Below are 19,832 nucleotides of genomic sequence, written 5' to 3' on the forward strand. Positions count from 1 at the left end.
CTCAGTCAGTTGAGTGTTCCACTTTGGCTCAGGTCATGATCTCATGGTTCATGGGTTCGAGTCTTACATCGGGCTCTGTGCTGACAGCCCAGAGCCTGGAGCCTGCTTCAGATTCTGTGTATCTCTCTTTCTCTGCCCCTCCCTGCCCATGCTCTGTTTCTCTCTGTCTCTCAAAAAGAAATAAACATTAAAAAAATTAAAAAACAAAACAAAGATTGTGATACCCCATCCAGCCCTGATCATTGCTGATTCAGTAGATCTGGGATAGGGCCCCCAAATTGCATTTCTAACAATTTCCCAAGCAACGCTGAGGTTTTTGTCCTGGAGACTACACTTATCCATTACACATAATCAACTAACTGTGCACTATCCTGGGAATAAATGAGAAAACAGTCACTCAAGTCATCTCTGTGTTGTGGTTCAGAAAAAGAGCTCTAAATGAGAAATGGGTGGCCAGAAAAAGAGGGTTATTTAAAAAGGAGGCAGGGTGCCTGGGTCGCTTAGTCAGTAAAGTGTCCTACTCTTGATTTTGGCTCAGGTCATGTTCTCACAACTGGGAGATAAAGCCCCAAGTTGGGTTCCATGCTTAGCATGGATATTAAGATTAAGATTCTCTTTCTCTCCCTCTGCCCCTTTCCCCAACTCATGCTCTCCCTAAAATTAAAAGAAAATTATACTAAAAATCAATAAATAAATAAATGAAAAGAAGGAAAACTTGTGCAAGGGTTAATTTGTGAATGATCGTGCTTATTAAGGCGGTTGCCACAGTGTTTGAGAAAATGCAGAGCAAATGTCCAATTTTGAGGAAAGAGGAATTTGGGCAGACTCGCTTATATTTGATATAGCCAAAATTATATCCTCACGTCATCAAATTAGATACATTATGTGGGATCCTGCTCCTTGGAATCTCAAGTCTAAGACACATGGAGAATGAAATACTGATTCTTCATCAGTTTTCTGGCTTCTTACAAAAGAGACAGGGTCATATTTTCTTTTGATCTCTTAGGAATATGAAATAACTGCCTTGATTTGAACCTATGTTTTCCTTTTCCACCCATGTGCTAACTTTCTGAAACTGGAAAATACCATGATTTAGAGTATGGAGACCCAAGTCTCAGTTTACAATGTGACTGATAATTCATATTCAAAGCTCAAAGTTTGAAAATACCACCGCTTAGAGTTTAGTCATTCAGGAACTCCATAGAAAGGGAATTATGCTAACTACCATCCACCCATCCATCCTTCCAACAGTGAAAGGAAATATGATTTATGCAAATATAGAATCCAGTGGGTGAAGACACAAACTAAATAGTGAATTTATTATGGTTTTGATAAATTTTATCTGGAACATAACATTGACAGGAGCTGTAACATGACCACCTAACTTTGAAGGCTGGAGTTAGAGGTCAGTAAAGCGTTCTTTCAAGAAAAGACATTTAAGCCAGTATCTGAAGGATAAGTAGGCAGAAGCCAGGGTAAGAGTCATGACCAGTGCAACAGTCAAGAAGGGCTTCCTGTGCCCCGGACACAGGGCAGGAAGACAGAGGGCCAGGAAGGTGAGTGATGTCAGGGGTAATGATGTCAGGGATGATGTTGGCAAGGCTGGTCAATCCAATCACTCGGGCCATATGGAGGCCCCCGACATGTTCATATCTGTATTTTAAAGAATCATTTATAGCTTCTCTATGAAAATGCACCAAAAGAGAGAGGCTGCCTTCGAAGCAGCCATAAAAGAATAATTTAATTTCCCACTTTTCCTCAGTTCCTAAAGGAAACAAAAACTTTACAGGTTTTATTCATTCATGACTCCATATACTATGATTATAGGTTTGCCTCTTACAATGTACATTACTTGGTTCTGCACTAAGATGAATATTCTTCATTTTAAGGAAAGTGAAAGCATATAGAGAAGACAAAAGTGAGGGAAATGATCAGCCCAATCTCTGTGTTATAAGCTGAACTGTGCCTCTCCCTCAACCAATTGCTATGTCAAAGTCCTAGCCCCCAATACCTCATAATGTGACTGTATATGGAGATAGGACCTCATAAGGATGGGTCCTCATCCAATTTGACTGATGTCCTTTTAAAAAGAGGAGATTAAGATGCAGACACACAAGGAAGACTGTGTGAAGATATGGGGAAGACAAGGTCATCTACAAGACAAGGCAAGAGGCCTCAGAAGAAACAAAACCTACCGGCACTATGATCTTAGACTTCTGGCTTCCAGAACTGTGAGAAAATAATTTTTGTTGTTTAAGCCACCCAGTCTTTTGTATCCTGTTATGGCAGCCCTTGCAAATGAATATACTCTATACCAAAAACCCTGTGTTAAAAAAAAAATCACCATAGATCTTAGAAAATGTTTCTCTTGATAAAGTTGAAATATGTTATTTCTCAACAGGAGTACACATGAAGGAAAAACTAATTTGTTAGAGAGAGTTTTCTAGGGGAGGAGAAGTAGAAGAAGAACCAAAAGGATGTGTGGCATTTCAGGGAATTCCCACACTGGCCAGCCCTCCAACGGCAGCTTATACACTATCCAACAGTCATTATACTGGCAAAATTCATAGCCCTGGGTGATATGATTAGCTCAGCCTAAGGGATGCAAAGGAACAGTTACCAATGATCTGAAAAAAGTGAATGCCTCAAGCATACATTCAAGTCAAGGAGATTTTCTTCGCGCTGCTTATTTATCTTCAAATCATCATGCATCTTGTATATACCTACCCAGTCTACTAGAACATGGTGGGGGAATCAGGATTTTAAGACGTGGTCCATGACTTCTAGAAGTCAAGTTCGAGATTGGTTCATATTTATCTTACAATTTGTTATCTTTCAAAGTGGGTTAATAAAAGTCAGTTTGGAATGGTGTTCCACATAATGGCCGGGTTCATGATAAGGGGACACACCTGTCTGTAATGGGCTGACTTCCAGATGACACGAACATCCATCCACTCATCCATGTTAAGTCAGCTGGAGACCCATAAACACACCAAGCCATGGAGACACAGCTTTTACTCTCGTTCTTTGTTGTTGAGCAGTTTCTTTCTCTCTGTGGTTTCTTTAAGCTTTGTTTTTCATGAAAGCACAGCAGGTACAACCATTTTAACTCTATTCCTGGCTGAGATCTTCTTTTGTAAACATTCCCTTAAAGTTAAGATGAAAACTACTTTTTCTTTTCTGACAATGAAGAAAGTACAATTTGCTTTTTTTCTGTTCTGTGTAAAACATCAAAGCCACACAGCAAGAGCCTCTTAAATGCAGATGCCCTCTAACCACCCCCCATATTTTTCTGGGTTCCTTGGGACTTCCCAACAATTCCTGTCTCTCAAATTCTTTCTTCTCATCCATCTCTTGACTGAGAAATTCTACCGTCTATTTCTTTGGAAATCAATGCAAAAACATTTGGATGCTTTGTTCACCACATGGGCTCTTTAGCTTTGGGGTACTGGGCATTTATTACCACGAGCAGAAATTGGCAGCATCTGATTTTGCTAATCTACAGGCATAGAGAGAACTGGGAACTGGGTATGCATATCATTATGACCCGAGACACAAATAACCATTCTATGTACACATTTCAGCAAGCACAACATATTTATAATTACATGGGAATTCTTTGGATTGAAGCCAAGATACAAAGTCGGTTTGAAAAACTACTTTTTTGGGGGAGGGGTTAAATATTCTATTGCCTTGGGCCCTGGTGCTAGAGAGAAATGGACTTAAAAGTGAATCATGAGGAAAGACAAGTAGTACATGTATGTAACAAGTGTTTTACCTGGCAAAGCCAACGCCTCTGCTGACTCCATTAGCATCTCTTAGTATTCTTGTAGAAATGACATGTCCAAAGGGTTTCAGCATATTCTCAAGTTCCTGCTCATCCATAGAAATGGGGAGGTTTGAGATGTATAGGTTTGTTGGGTCTTGCTCTTGTTGCTAAGGGAAAGGAAAGAAACAAATGCATGAATTCTGAATACTGAAAAACACTTATTCCACAAATGGATAAACTTTTGCTTGAACTGCAATATAGATTCCAATCTCCAACACACTCTTGAATGTTCTTTTTCTAAGGGTACGACCTCTTTTCCATGAATTCCCATTCTGTGGAGTGTTTCTTATAGAAACAATGTCATAAATGAAAACCAAGCTTTCTGTTCAGCCTTCTTAGAAAAGAACAATAAAGTTTTATTGCAAATGAAGTAAGGAAATGTGTATTCTTTTTGATTACCACTAACTACCACTTTTACTACAACTGCCTCAGTTACCATCTCCACTAGTTACTAATGTTGCATTCAGTGAATGCTTATAATGGGGCTAAGCACTGTTATACACAGTTACTATGCATTCTTTGATTCAATATCCCCAATAAATATGATTGTTACCATTTTACAGAAGACAAAATTGATCTCTAACTTGTCCAAGTTACACAGCTCATACGTATCAAAAGCCAGGGCTGAAATCTGGGGCTATCACCAAGCTCCATAAGCCTCACTGTCCAGCTGCCTTCCACTAGACCAATGGCTGGGGGAGGAGGGTTATCACATCAGCTTCAGCATCATTGTGGAATTTGCTAAAAATGCAAGTTCTCAGGGCTTACCCCAGAGCTACTTAACTTTGAGGGTGGGGCAAGCCATCTGTGTTTTGACAAGCCCCCCAGGTGATTCTGATGATGCTCAAGTTTGGAAAAGGCTATTCTACACCATACGCAAATATTTATGCATGAACGAGATAATGATGTCTATCCTTTTCTAATCCAACAGCAGTAAGTTTCCTTAATAGAATGAGAACCCAAACAATTGCTAGCACTTTCTCTGTGTGTATGGACATTCCCTATGTCACACAATGAATTAATGTTGGAACTTAGTTGTATACACATTTCAAGATAAAACGACATACACCTGCCATATTATAATGATTAATATAAAAATATATCATATATTTAACTGCACCGTTATATTTTAACCAAAACAACAACCTTAACTTCAAGGATAAGTGAGATTTGTTTGGAAAAAAATCTGAAATCTATAGGAAATAACATTATGTAATAATAGTAAAACATCTTTTGTGAAGATAAATCTTCTGTAGAATATGTGAGGTTCTAGGGATGATGAAAAAATACAATGAGCAAGATTCCAAATATTATTTCAAGTCAAAAAAACACCTTTTGGTATAAAAACACTATTGTTGTTAGTTTAGTTTTTTGTTTTATTTGAGAAACAGAGAGAGTTCAAGTAGGGGAGAGGGGCAGAGGGAGAGAGAGAGAATCTTAAGCGTGCTCCCTGTTCAGCATGGAGCTGATGTGGTGATCATTCCCATGGCCCTGGGATCAGGACCTGAGCCGAAATCACGAGTTAGACGTTCAACTCACTGAGCCACCTGAACCACTGTTTCTAACAGCTCTAGACATCCAGATAGGTCATAATATTTTTATTATGCTTTCTTATTAATAAGCTCAATCATTACATTAATTTTCTATACATAGTTTAGTTTCCAAGCTTTTGTACCACCATGGAAAATGGAAAATACATTTTCTTTTCAGAAAAAGAAAACACAGCTTTAGTATTTCGGAATAGTGTCAATGCAGAAACTATGCAACTATAGTGAGTCTCTCTCTCCTCCTCTCTCTCTCTAACACACACACACACACACACACACACACACACACACACACACACTAAAAAATAGCATGATCTTAGAGAGAAATAGGATGATATTATCTGTTATCCTTTCCTAAATGATCATGATTATGGTTTTTTTGTTATTGTTGTTTGTTTATTTGCATGTTTGTTTTGCTGGGGTTGTGGAAAGAAAAAAAAAGACAAAAGACAAAAAAATACATTAATAAAGAATCTTATGCATATACACCATTTAAACTATTTCACTACCCATCATTTAATTTTAATCTTTATATTATCACTCCAAAGGTAGCTTGGCAAATATCATTATATTCATCGGATAATGAAGAAACAGAGCCGTGAAGATTCATCATCTTGCCCAAGGACAATCTGATAATTAGTGACAGGGTTGGAATTAGATTCAGCAACCAGTTTCCTATCCTCCAGCTAGTGTGATTCTCACTAGCCCAGTGTTTCCCGAGCCTCAATCACCTGCATTTCACCTGAGAAATTTTTGCCAGCCACGTAATTTTTTTTATTTACTGAAAAGCCTTCTTTAAAAAAAATTTTTTAATATCTATTTTTGAGAAAAAGAGAGAGCATGAGTGGGAGCGGGGCAGAGAGAGACGGAGGCAGAGAATTGGAAGCAGGCTCCAGGCTCTTAGCTCTCAGCACAGAGCCCAGTGCGGCACTTGAACTCACAAACCACAGGATCAGGACCTGAGCTGAAGTCGGACACTTTAACCGCCTGAGCCACCCAGGTACCCCTGAAAAGCTTTCTTGAAATCAACATACCTCTAGCCCTAAATAAGTTCATTTAAAAAGTAATTTGTGTTACTACCAAACTAAAAAATCTGGTATTACTAGGCAAAAATAGGTTACTGTAAGAACAGGAACCAAATAAGTGATATTAAATTATAGCTAGATGCTGCTTGTTTGCAAAAGGCATTGACTCTCAAGGTTGACTTTGTCTCAGTTACAGACAAGATGCGGAAGTGAGAGAGGTGTGACAAACATGCTGGCACCAGATGGATTCTTTTTGTTCCGGGAAGAATAATTTTCTTATGATGCAATTTCTGGATCCCACACACCTAGATCTACTCAAGTTCCATGAGAGATACGTGTCTCACAGATTGGGAATTCGGACATTAAACCTGAATTTCTCAGAGAGGGGGCTACAGCACATGGTAGTCCCATGAATGGGTTCGGATTTGGCCAGCATTCTGCACCCCTTTGTCTTTCATCAGGCTAAATAAACCACCAAAGCCAGCCAATCTACTAACGCAGGGTACTGTACAGCCTTTTTCATTTTCTCTAGGCAAAAATATATTAGTTTATCCTGATTCAAATTCATTTCCAAATTCTCCAGCTGTAGAATGCATTGAAGCTTCTCAAAATGATGTGTGATAAATACCCAGAACTTAGTTCATAAGGGAGTGGTCAGTAATCTATTATCTGAATCCATATTCAAACAGCCAGGCTAACTCCTTACTTTGTATTCACAGAGACCTGATAGCATTGGATAGTGTTATTCTTTAATTTGTATTCACAGAAAGAATATAATGTTGGGCACTGTTATTTATTAAGTAATTCTGTCCTTTGAAATGCAGTATTAGTCTTGAATGTGTTTGTTGATGTGACAACAGAATTTGACTTCTGCACAGAATGAACTTTAGAGTAATGTGTACATTTATATTTTACTTTTAATGTTATCTATGTATCAGGTTTATGTAAACTGATGGCAACTTTCAAAGCTTCTTTGGCATGATGAACCAGAGTGCTTGACTTTTAACTTTTCAGAAAAAAATTATCCTGTGAGAATTGTAATCAAAACAACTTTAAGAAAACTTTTTTTTTTTTAAAGAAAACTTTTTAACTTAAATTTGCATGATCATTTAGTTCCAGAATGGACCTTAAGGGACATATTCTTCAATCTGATCATTTCATAAATGGAGAAAAGAAAGTTAAAGGAGTAGTTATAACTTGCTCAAGTCCACCCCGCTAGCAACAAGCTAGAAAGAGAACTTTCTTTTCACATGGCATGATGTTCTCACCATTTCATGTCACTGCCTTTTCTCTTAAGAAACAATGAATAGTGGGTTGTAGTTCAAAGGAATATTAGTACAGATGATAATTAATATATCTGAAGTCTTTGTTTTATTCATTTTTGCTTATTCATCAATTAGCTTTAGCTACAGAGTTAAGGCTATCAAAAAAGAAAAAAAAGTTGATAGCATTGGTCAGTATTTTACACACTCACTGAATGAATACTCCGCAATGACTCATTTGTAGAAGTGTATGATTATAATTCATACACGTAGTACACTGAATTGACCACGTCACCAAAAGTAACTCCCCATTTTTGGTCTCTTTGTACACCTTTTCATGCAAGGATTTCTTGATTTATTATTTAATTCTGTCATGAGACTGTAAAACAGCGAAGTATCCTCTCCATTATGAATGAAAGCAGAGACCTGTCATTTCACTCAAGAATGTGTAAATAATTTATTTTTTCTTGAAATGACTTCCTTTTGCTTGGATTTTTTTGTATATGTAAATTGCCAAATAAGATTTATTGCCACTCCATTGCTCTTTAACAGTTTAAGACAACTTCGGAGTTTCAGAACATTCCAAGGTGGCTAAGGAAATGAATGCAAATGGAGGTTAATAATGGTTGCCCTTATCTAGATCAAAGGTTACATCTGTTGGGGAAAATCACTGAGAAGAAAAAATATGATCACTGGTTTGATCCATTAGTTGTACCTGGGCAGTTGGAGGCTCCTCACCCCCTCCGCTGTCCTTGGACTGTGGATTCCCCTTGCTTTCTCCACTCCAGGGGCTGCTCCAGGGACACAGCCTTGAGATAATGATGTGATGGGGAGACCATCTGGATGGCATATGTGACTGAACCCCAGTTAAGGCTTTTAGATAAACTTTTAAGATTTGGACCCTGGGTACAGAGATCTAATCATTTCACTGCTGCCAAAGTCTCGTACGTAAGTTCCTTTAACTCATGAAACCTACTGCTTACCTACCTGGCTTGACTCTTTCCTTCCATCTCTCCCCATCCACTGAGTCCTGGGACCAGTTTCAGATTACACCTGGGAAGCTCCAAAGGAGCTTGTAAACCAATAGTATCTAGAGATGTTTTTTGGATATGCATTATGGCTATTATATACACATGATTCTGAAAAAGGTAGTTAGTAGAACAAGACTTTAAAACTTACTATGATAACACTCAGACTTGCTGAAACTATTTAAATATTTAGGAAATAATTATTAGCGTCAGAGTCTTTGAGCAATGTTTATCAAGCTACCTGGGGTGAAGACTGTTTTAATTTTCAATCTGTCACAGACCAATATTTGTAAAATACAATAAAAATATGTTAACAGAGAATAAAATCAAGTTTGAAAGGTATGCAAAATAAAGCAGTATTTTTTTATTATTACATTTGTTAGGCCAAAATTACATTTGAATTAAATTTTATAAGGTTTTAAATGCTTACTTTCAATTTCTGTTACTTATTTTATTGTGAACGATACCATTTTGTGGACCAAACTTTAAGTAACAGTGTTTTAGGGGACTAGATTCCTTCCCCTCACCCATCATATTATAATACTCCATGGTTATCAGTTTTTGCTTACTTTATATACTGTCAAGTCCTATTTTTAATCACAAAATTGTGTTACCAATTTATAGTCATTTTTGAACAATTAGACAAAAATATCTCAAGATGAATTATCTGAAGCAGGGGCGACAAAACACCCAGAAATAGCCGTAGGAAGTCTGAAATAACTTTAAAGCAAACATGTGATGATATAATACTTTGAAAACATAGAGCAGAGTTTTACAGTATTCAAAGTCGTTCAGGACCATTTTATTTCATGTGATCCTTTGTAATAATCCTACAAGGTAGGAAAGGTAAGAGTTATTACCTCCATTCTACAAATGAGAAAACTGGTTCTGATATCTTCGAAGGGTTAGCAAGGTCAGATGGCTTAGTAGGCAAATAAACAACATCGTAAGTGATACTTTTTGACTCTTGATCTGGTATTCTTTCTTTCCTTTTTTCACTGTATTTATTTATTTATTTATTTATTTATTTATTTATTTATTTTAATGTTTTATTTATTTCTAGGAGAGAGAGAGACAGGGTGAGCAGAGGAGGGTCAGAGAGAGAGGGAGTCACAGACTGAAACAGGCTCCAGGCTCTGAGCTGGCAGTCAGCACAGAGCCCGACGCGGGGCCGAACCCACAACCGCGAGATCATGACCTAAGCGAAAGTCGGACGCTTAACCGACTAAGCCACCCAGGCGCCCCTATTTATTTATTTCTAAGAGAGAGAGAGAGAGAGAGGCAGCGTGAGCAGGGGAGGGTCAGAGAGAGAGGGAGACACAGAATCTGAAACAGGCTCCAGGCTCTGAGCTGTCAGCACAGAGCTCGAAGCGGGGCTGGAATCCAGTAACCGTGAGATCATGAGCTGAGCCAAAGTTGAACGCTTAACCGACTGAGCCACCTAGGCACCCCAATCTGGTATTCTTTCTACTAGACTACATCAACACTGAGGTTTGCCTATCTCACCTATAGAAAGGAAAATCAATGGGGAGACAAAGGAGAAATTGTTTTTTAATGGAATAGTCTATTTTAAGTGTTGTAGCAATTTAAAAGTTAATAATAATAAAACCTGTTTTCTCTCACCCTGAAACAGAAGCAAGGAGTCAGAGCCTCCCACGTAAACAATTGGCCTAAAGGAATCGGAGGTTTTGGAACTAGTTTATCACTAACGTTGTATAAAGTTATCTAGTAATATTCTCAGCATGTTTGGTGCATGGCTGTTGAAGTTATGGCACCTCTAAATAAGACCTGGAGGAAGCTGACAGTTCTCGCCATATTTGCTTCAGTACCATACATGTGCCTGCTGGTTATTTTATATGCCAACTTCACTGTGCCATGGGGGACACAGATGGTTTGGTCAAACATTATTCTGAATGTATCTGTGAGGATGTTTTCTTGATGAGTTTAACATTTGAATCTGTTGACTGAGTAAAGTGGACTGTTCTTCTAATGTGGGAGGGTCTCATCTGCTAAGTTGAAGACCTGAACAGAACAAAAGGACTGAGCTCCCGAGTCAAGAGAGTATTCTTCTCACCTGAGGGCCTTCAAGCCAGGACCACTTATTTTTCCTGCTTTCAGGCTCAAAATGACACACTGGTTCTTCTTGGGTCTTAAGCCTGGTGGCCTTCACACTGGAACTATATACCCATCAGCTCCCCTGGTGCCTCCTACTTGATGACTGTAGATCTTGGGGCTTGTCAGCCTCCATAATCATGTGAGTAGGTTCCATATGATAAATACATATATGTAATATATGTGTATTTCATAAATATATTTATCTCCTATTGATTCCATTTCTCTGAAGAACTCTAAGACAATGGGTTAATTTTGTCAACTCTGTTGACAGGACTTCTGTATTCCTTAGCCACAGAGCTATAGCCTTTGAGAGAAGCACTGCCTTTCCCTAAGATAGATGTTCTGGAATCCCATATCTAAGGTTATGCATTAGAGAACAAAGGAAAAAATAAAGAAGGACTTCCAAGAAGTCGGCTTTCACCCCTACATGGTGCCTAATAAACATGTCCCCTGTCCTGTTTGCTAAGTATTGAAGGGGGTCACCATGTGTTTTCGATAGCCTTCTCCCTCTGACTAAAAGAGAAAAGGTGATTTCTCCTCCCCTAGTTTCCCATGGTGATGGAGTTGGAGGAGGATAATGCATATGAGTTTTGCCTCCCACGGCATCAATAACAACAATTTCCCTAAAATAAGAACCAATAAGAACAATCTCTATAAGGAACACATGTTTTAAAAGAAACATTGAATTATTTCAGATTTAATGCAAGCATAGCATTGGCAACTGGAGTTCACGTCCTCAAGTTCAACTGGAGGGTTTCATTCTGGAAAATGAACATGGCAGAGGCCTGACTGGAACCACGCCAGGTGCTCAAGACAGCCTGCACTGCTGGTCTTTTGCGCTGTTCTTTAAGGTTTTTATTTCTAGATCAATTGAGCAGCTTTGAGTTGAGATGAGCAGTGAATGATTAAATGAGCCTCTCGAGTCTTTATGACTGAATTTGAATTACCTGTGGTCCTGGAACAGGTGGCCAGATTGGATTCCTGGCTTTCCTTGACTTCTCCCTCCACATGCACCTCATGAACTCGAGCTCAGTACCGCCCGTTATCAGCCCTGATGTGATGGTTTCTCCTGTGAGAAAATGCTACATTAACATATTACAATATTGAGATCTCTCTATAGTTTTATTGTAATATATTACTGTATCACAAATATGTATGGTTTTGTACTCTGGGTCCTGACAGTCAGAAATGAGAACAGGAAACCAAACTATAGAGAACTACTCAATATTGTAAACAGATTGTACCACATTTTCTCAGAGTCCAATCCACCTCTCTGAGGGGGCTCTCCAGAAATGTCTGTTTTATCAGTCTGTTGTGAACTCTGGGACAGAAAGTTGTCACTTGATTTGTTGATAATGACTATGATCCTCTTTCAAGTGACTGGAAGTACAGAAATGACATGAATACACCTATCCGGTTACCACATTACCCTATTATATCACATCTAAATAGGGAGAAGTGCCAACCATTTTGTATCCTCTGTCTAGGACGTGGCAGCTTAGATTTGCTGAGGGTCCCTGAACATGTGAAATATACATGAATGTATCTCTGAGATGTAAAAGATGCTAGAGATGTAGAGTTCCACTCAAGGGCAACCCTTCTCATTGTATTCTAGGTAGATGACAGCCCCAAACCACAATGCAAGGAGTTACTCTTAGAATTGTGCAATGGAGCTCATGTGGCTAACACTGTGTCTAGGAAATTAGGGAAGCCTGATAAAATAAGGGCACCTCATTAAATGTGAATTTCTGATAAATGACAAATAACTTTTTTAGTGTAAGTATTCTCACATATTGCAGGGGGCACACTTATCCTAAAATATTCATTGCTACAAGATATTAATTGTGTATAATAATAATAGTAATATATTACTTGTATATAATAGTATATAATACTATCATATATAAATTATTTGCTGTTAGATAGGATCCATATAATCATTCTGTTATGGTAAAATAGTATCAAATATTTCTTTATGTATTGGTTTATTAAGGTTTATTTATTTATTTGTTTTTAGAGAGAGAATGAGAGAGAAAGAGCGAGTGAACATGAGCAATGAAGGGGCAGAGAGAGAGAGGGAGGGAGAGAGAGAGAGAGAATCCCAAGCTGGCTCCACAGTGTCAGCACAGAGCCCAACACAGGGCTTGATCTCATGAATCATGAGAACATGAGCTAAACAGAAATCAGGAGTAAAACACTTAACCAACTGAGCCACATAGGCACCCCAGGAATTTAATGATACATTGCACTAAAATTTAGTACAGTGCCAGCTACATAGGAGAAACTCAGTAACTCATTATTCTTTCCATAATTACTATTAAATTAAAAAATAAAGAAATTTAGGACATGTCAAGAGGACAGTCACTAACTAAATGTAAATCATGTTTATAACAGAACAATTTTTACTATTTAGAACTGGTCCCTCTGTATTCTTCACAGATGCACACTTACTAGACGTTAAATTCTTTGGAGGTGGGCATGTCCAATGAAGATGAGATCCTTAAAATGTGGCTACTGTATTAGCAAGAGAATCTAGAAATATATCATGGTGGGGGAGGATGAACAGAACAACGTTCCTATCATTTATGAGCTAAAAAGATTAATGATTTATTACTAGGCTCATTAATCAAAATCGTACGGGTTTTTTTTTTTTTTTTTTTAAGGAGCAATTCCACTGTTCAAGTCAATTAGCCCACCAAAGCTATTATACGAAAGAAGCTGGAATGTTATTCAGACTTCCCTGGGAGTATTTAGAGTATAAAATAAATGCTATTATTCAGAAGATACCAAATTGCTAAGCTTCTTAAATTCATACAATTGGGAACCTGCAGTACATTAAAATACTGAAACTCATTAAGAGTCTTTTTTCCCCAGCTTTAGAGTCATTGGCATTCTTCGCACAGTTAAGAACAATAAAATGCTCCAGGCTTCCTAGAAAAGAGTGGCTTGCGCTCCTTCTGCTCCACTTCAATGAATCACTGAGGCAGAACGGGTGCCCAGCCTTCAAGACAGCAGCAGCGCCCGTCGGATTACCCTAATACCTGAATAGGACAGCAAAATGAGCTAACATGCTACATTAAGAGGAGAGAAAAGAGCATCTAGCTTATTGCCAGCATTTACCTTCATCAGAGCTCTATTCAAAGCATTTGAGCATAAATATACAAACTGTTAGTAATAATTTAACTCATAAAATAAACTAAGGATCGATGAGTCTCTGCTTATATAAGTGAATGACTCAATAAATGAGGGATCCTTTAAGCAGAATGGAAACTAATAAATGTAGAAGGAATGTGGGAATTGCAAAATCATCACTTGGCAACCATAGTAATACTAATTGATGATCACTGCATGGCAAAAAATGTGAGTGAAAGTTTGATGAGAAATAAGAAATGTACATAATCTCAAAGAATTTCCCCCTAACCTCAGAGTCCCCCCAACAAATATTTATTAATTGCAAGAGGAAAATAGTAACTTTTCCATGGCGATACCTAGTAGCCATTACTTTAAGTGATCAAAGTAGCATCACCAAAATGGAAGAAGTGAACACCACGTGCCTCCCCTTATGATGCACTAAAGGGACATCACAGCACTGTGGCATTGCTTCCCCAATGCATACCCTGAGTCTACCCATTGGAAAACATCAGACAGACCCAAGCTGAGGGACATTCTATACAATAATTGGCCTGCAATCTTCAAAATATCAAGGTGAAGAAAGACTGAGCAACTATTCTACATTAAAGGCACTATAGAGACACAGTAAGTAAATGAAACAATTGATCCCATGTCCCACCCGTGTAAAATGTGTGTTTATTATAAAAGACATTAGTGAGGATTGACTAACATCTAGTGATTAGACCTTTTTAATGTATCAATGTTAATTTCCTGATTTTGATCATTTTACTGTGTAAGAATGTCCTTGCTACTAGGAAAGACAGCTAAAGTATTTATGCATAATGGGGCATCCTGCCTGTAATTACTCTCAAATATTTTAGGATAATGAGAATAATACATATATATTTATGGAGAAAATGATAAAATAAATGTGAGAGATGTTCAATATGTGGAAAATCTGGATAAGAGACATTATACTATTTCTGCAACTTTTTGTAAGCTTGAAGTTTGTAAACAGAGGTTAAGACAACTGCAAAAATAAAATAAACAAGCTATTACTCTTGATAGCTAAAATCCCCCCAAAATAAATATTCATCTTAAGTCCTTCACCTTATAAAAGAAACATAAGGCAGTATACATTCTTTGTCTCGCATTCAGCCTTACTCCCTCAAGACAGAAAGAACAAAAAACATGGAATTCAGCATCTGTGTCCCTTAATATGATGTGATTACCATACTCAACACCACCTTGGACAGTGTCCATTTGTTTGGCTCATTAGTATACTTTCAGCTCATGGTGTCTGCTAAGAGTTTTAGTAATATTTCTGCTTGGGTGTTTGAACAGAGATAATAAAGATGGAGATTCAGACTGGATCTCAGGAATCTAGGAACAGCAGTGCATCAAAGGAGAGTGAGATAAATTCACTTTAAATACAGACATAATTCTTCTCTACCCCCACCACGCTTCCTAAGACCCTAACAGATTTTCTCCTCATTCTGTAGCCTATATATGCACTATCAGGATTATTTCCTCCTTCCTATACACAAAGCCAATGATTTTGAGAGTAACTTGTAATTTTACTCACAACATGGGGTAAGTTAGTGGTCTCTCAATTTGAATAATACATAGATTAGTGAAGCATTGGAGGGCAGTTTTGCCCCTAGGATACATTTGGCGATATCTGGAAGCATTTTTATTCATCACAACTGGAGTGAGGGGGCTGCTCTTGGTATCCCACAACACACAGGAAAGCTCCTGACAAAAAAGAGTTATCTGTGAATGATAGTATCTGTCTGGCCAAGGTTGGAAACCCTGGTATCAACTCTTTTAAAGAGAAAAAAAAAAGCATACATATATACATGTGTGTGTATATACATACAATGTGTATGTATATGTACATATATATATACATAATATGTATGAATATGCATAAAATATGTATATATACAAAAATATGTATATATAAACACACACACATGTCTGTATATACATGCACATATATCTATATATATATACTGTCATTAGATATCTATCAGTCTGTTAGTATATATCATATGCTTTATATAAATAAACATAATAGACTTCCTGCATTGACATGGTTGTTTTTATTAAAGAGAACTCAAATATATGCAAATGTTTAATTAATGAGGTAAAAATGCCTCTGTTTACAGCTCGTATGCAACTATTAAACCAAATACACTCTAAAATTGCATAAAAGCAAAGTTGCATAACCAATACAATGTAATTAAAACATTAATTTAATATCACGGGTGATGTTGATTGCAACATGAATATGTTTTTGACTGCTGCAGCGTCAAATATTTTTGAAATTCATGGGCTATGTTCTTTTCACGATGTGGCATTCCGATTCTTCCACCACTTCTTTGTATTTGAATTACTATAAAATCTTCATCTGGGCTTAGCTTGCCAGGCTAACAGCTTTCATGTGGCTTGAAAGCATAATTTACTGATTCCATCTGCCTGGTTCTTTCTTCCTTAGCCCTAGACGATGACAGTAGGCTTCTCTGGCACCATGTGATTTTAGACATAAATACAGACACAGGCAGTGACATCGACTGGTCAGCCAGATGATCTCAAATGTGTTTTCATAACCTTTTAAACTTATAGTCATAGAATGGAAATCCTCAAGTTTGCAAATTCTCATAGGGAGCTCATGAAGCCTTAAGAATCTCTTCCATGGACACTGCTGAGAAAGATGCCAATACAAAGAAAACCACCAGGGATTTCTGTGGCCGATTTGGTTTCAGATCCAGAAGTAATTACTTGCATATTAGCTACAGGGAAGCTTATATATACATGTATACACACACCCTGTAATTCTGGACTAGTGAGTTCACTTCCTTAAGCCTTTGTCTCCTCACCATTTGAAAGAAGGATCTTACTACTATAGAGTTACTGTGAGGGTTACGTGGACATTGTATAGGTGTTACTATTATAGATGTTAATATTTGTATCTTCTCCCCATCTTGAGCTACTGTACCCATTCACCGGTTGCCTGGTTTTATTTTCTTTTCAAGAAAATGAGAAACAAAATAAAGCACTTGAGGGGGCACATAACTACATCAATTTTAGAAGCTTCTATTAAAGAAAGCACTAAATCAAAATGTATCTATTTACAGGTAAGGATATTTAATTTATTAGCTATTCCATGGCAACTACATTATTTAGCATACAGCAAATCAGAAATCAAAGAAGACAGGTAGAAAATGGGCAAGAGAACAGAAGTCACAGCTTCCTTTTATGTTTTTTTCCATTTCCATTTTCTTGTAAACCTTTTAAAAAGCGCCAGATTATGGGGTTCCTGAGTGGCTCAATCGGTTAAGCTTCCGACTTAAGGTCAGGTCATCATGATCTTGCATTTTGAGTTCGAGCCCTGCATCGGGCTCTGTGCTGACAGCTCAGAGCCTGGAGACTGCTTCAGATTCTGTGCCTCCCTCTTTCTCTCTGTGCCTCCCTCACTCGTACTCTGGGTCTTTCTCTCTCAAAAATAAACATTAAAAAAAAGTGCCCGATTAAGACTTACAGTGGTTAAGTATGATAAAACTGAAACGGAGAAAGGGTTGGTGAATTTCAAATTAACTGAAAGAGAAACATTACAAAATCCATAGAATTCAAAACATTTTCCAGGCAGGTGGAGAGGCCAAGTTCCTCAGGCAGGAAAGAGCTTCCTCTGCATGAGGTCAAGAAAACAGGCCAGTGGATGGGACACAGTGAGGAGGTAGAGGCATGAAATGATATTGGGAAGGTATGCTGGGGCCATCACTTGTGACTTGTAGGCCCTGCTGGGCCTGTGTGCTGGGATCTGGGATCATGTTTTCATGTGTAATGGGAGAGCACTGAAGAGGTTAAGGGGGCGGAAAGATATGACCTGATTTGTTGAAAAAATAAATCTGGAAGAGAATGGAGAACTAAGAAATGGGGTAGGGTTCCCATTAGCTGGGAAGCTGTTGCAATAGATCAGGAGAGTGATTATAGATACAGCAGAGGAAATGATGGTAAAGAAGAGTGGTTTAAACAAAATCTGTTCTTCAGGTCAATTCTATATACTTTCACATGGCTGGGATATGAGGAATTTGAGAAAGGAAGATTCAAGGATTATCTCAGGATTTTGACATTTGCATCCTCACCCACCGCATAATTACTATTAATTGTGGTAGAAGACATGGAGAACCAAATTTGAGAATGAAATCTAGAACTCTCTTGGATTACTTTAAGTTTAGATATCTACTTAGTTTCAAGAGTAGTGATGGTGTGTAAATAGTAACTCAAGAAACCTGGAACTTCTTAAATCCAATTTTATAGTCTAGCATGGCCAAACACATTTATAGAACTCAGAAGACAGGAAACATATTTTCCTTGCAAGCAAAGAAATGCGCACAGTGGATCATAAAATATTACTTTAGAATCCAAGGCATCTGAATGATAACCATGCCCAAGATTTTCTCAGAGGACAGAAAAGACTCGCCCAAGGTCCCAAATCAAGTCTGTAGCTAGAAATTAGATTCTCCCAGCTGCTGGTTCAATATGTCTGTCTTTATGAACATTTTCCAGACTCTTATAAGGAGTATTTTCACCATGTACAAGTTTCCTTCATATTATTTGGTTGTGGAACCTTGCAGTCAAAGCATGGCTTATGCATCAGCAACAGTTGGTGGTTAGAAATGGAGCAACTGAGGTGCTACCCCAGACCTGCTGATTCACATATATATTTTAACAAGATCTGCAGGTGATTCATGTGTACATAAGGGTTTGAGAAGCACTGTTACAGAAGTTAAATCAGTCTTGGATTTAGGGAGAATTATTTAGCAAACCTCTAGATTCACACGATAAAATGAGGACAAATACTGGCATTATTCTCACTCAGAGGATCTTCTAGCCTACTCTAATATTCAGTGAGGAAAGCCACCATTGAAAATAACAAAGTACTATGTACATGAACTGACTTGGAAATATATCCAAGGTACATAGCTGATTTTTTTTTTTTTTTTTTTTTTTTTACAAAGCTAGTTGAAGAATGGTAAGCAGGGCAGGAATGTAAGTGATGCTCTGCGCTCATAGTGTTCCACAGCACAGTTCCTTGGCCCATGTGATGACAGCACATCCAGCTGGACCAGCACCACCTTCACCCCACCTTTTCCAAAGCTGCAGAAGGTTGCTCAATTGCACACCGGCACGGCCCCAAGTTCAGGGTAGTGCACTCCCCAGGGACAAATTCCAACCAATGCGGTATGGAAGTTGAACAGTAAAAGCTTCAGCCTCCTCATCTGATAGGCATTCTACATGGTTCCTCAGAGTTCTCCAGCAAAAACGAGCTCTAATCACCAAAATCTGTTTATTAGAACATCCCTTTTGGAATTTTCTCCCATCTCCGTCTTACCTTCTCCATTCCTTTACTTCTATCTTACTGGGTCACTTCTCAAATCAAATCCTTATCTCAGAGTCTGCTTAGGAGAAGAAAACTAATGCTATGTTTAAAGTGTTTATAATACAGGGGGACCTGGGTGGCTCAGCCACTTGAGCATCAAACTCTTCCTTTGGTTCAGGTCATGATCTCATGGTTTTATAAGTTAGAGCCCTGTGTTGGGCACTGCACTGGCAGCCTGGAGCCTGCTTGGGATTCTCTCTCTCTCCCTCTCCCACTCACACTGCCTCTGTCTCTCTCAAAATAAAATAAAATAAAATAAAATAAAATAAAATAAAAACTTAAAAAATATTTTTAAAAAACTTAAAAAAGAAATATTTATAAAATATTTTAAAAAATATACACAATGCCTATCTATGCATGGGGAAAGATGAGGAGACTTATCTAGAAAAATGATATTTGTCTCCATGGGTAAATTTACAAGGGGCTCACATTGACATTTCTGTAGCATTATGATTACTATTATTTTACA

The 19,832-nt window shown here is 37.9% G+C and overlaps 1 protein-coding gene across 1 annotated transcript in view; it reads right to left on the reverse strand.

Annotated features, from left to right (window-relative positions):
* The window catches only part of LOC120224136 (RNA-binding motif, single-stranded-interacting protein 3-like), a 420,254-nt gene that overhangs the window by 250,246 nt on the left and 150,176 nt on the right, over positions 1-19,832 (reverse strand). The window contains exon 5 of the mRNA XM_039222358.1: positions 3,779-3,936. Within this exon, the coding sequence (XP_039078289.1) occupies positions 3,779-3,936 (158 nt within the window). The remainder of the gene's footprint in view (positions 1-3,778; positions 3,937-19,832) is intronic.

Source organism: Hyaena hyaena, unplaced genomic scaffold (genome assembly GCF_003009895.1).
Source record: "Hyaena hyaena isolate Hyena2069 unplaced genomic scaffold, ASM300989v1 scaffold_1117, whole genome shotgun sequence".
NCBI lineage: Eukaryota > Metazoa > Chordata > Mammalia > Carnivora > Hyaenidae > Hyaena > Hyaena hyaena.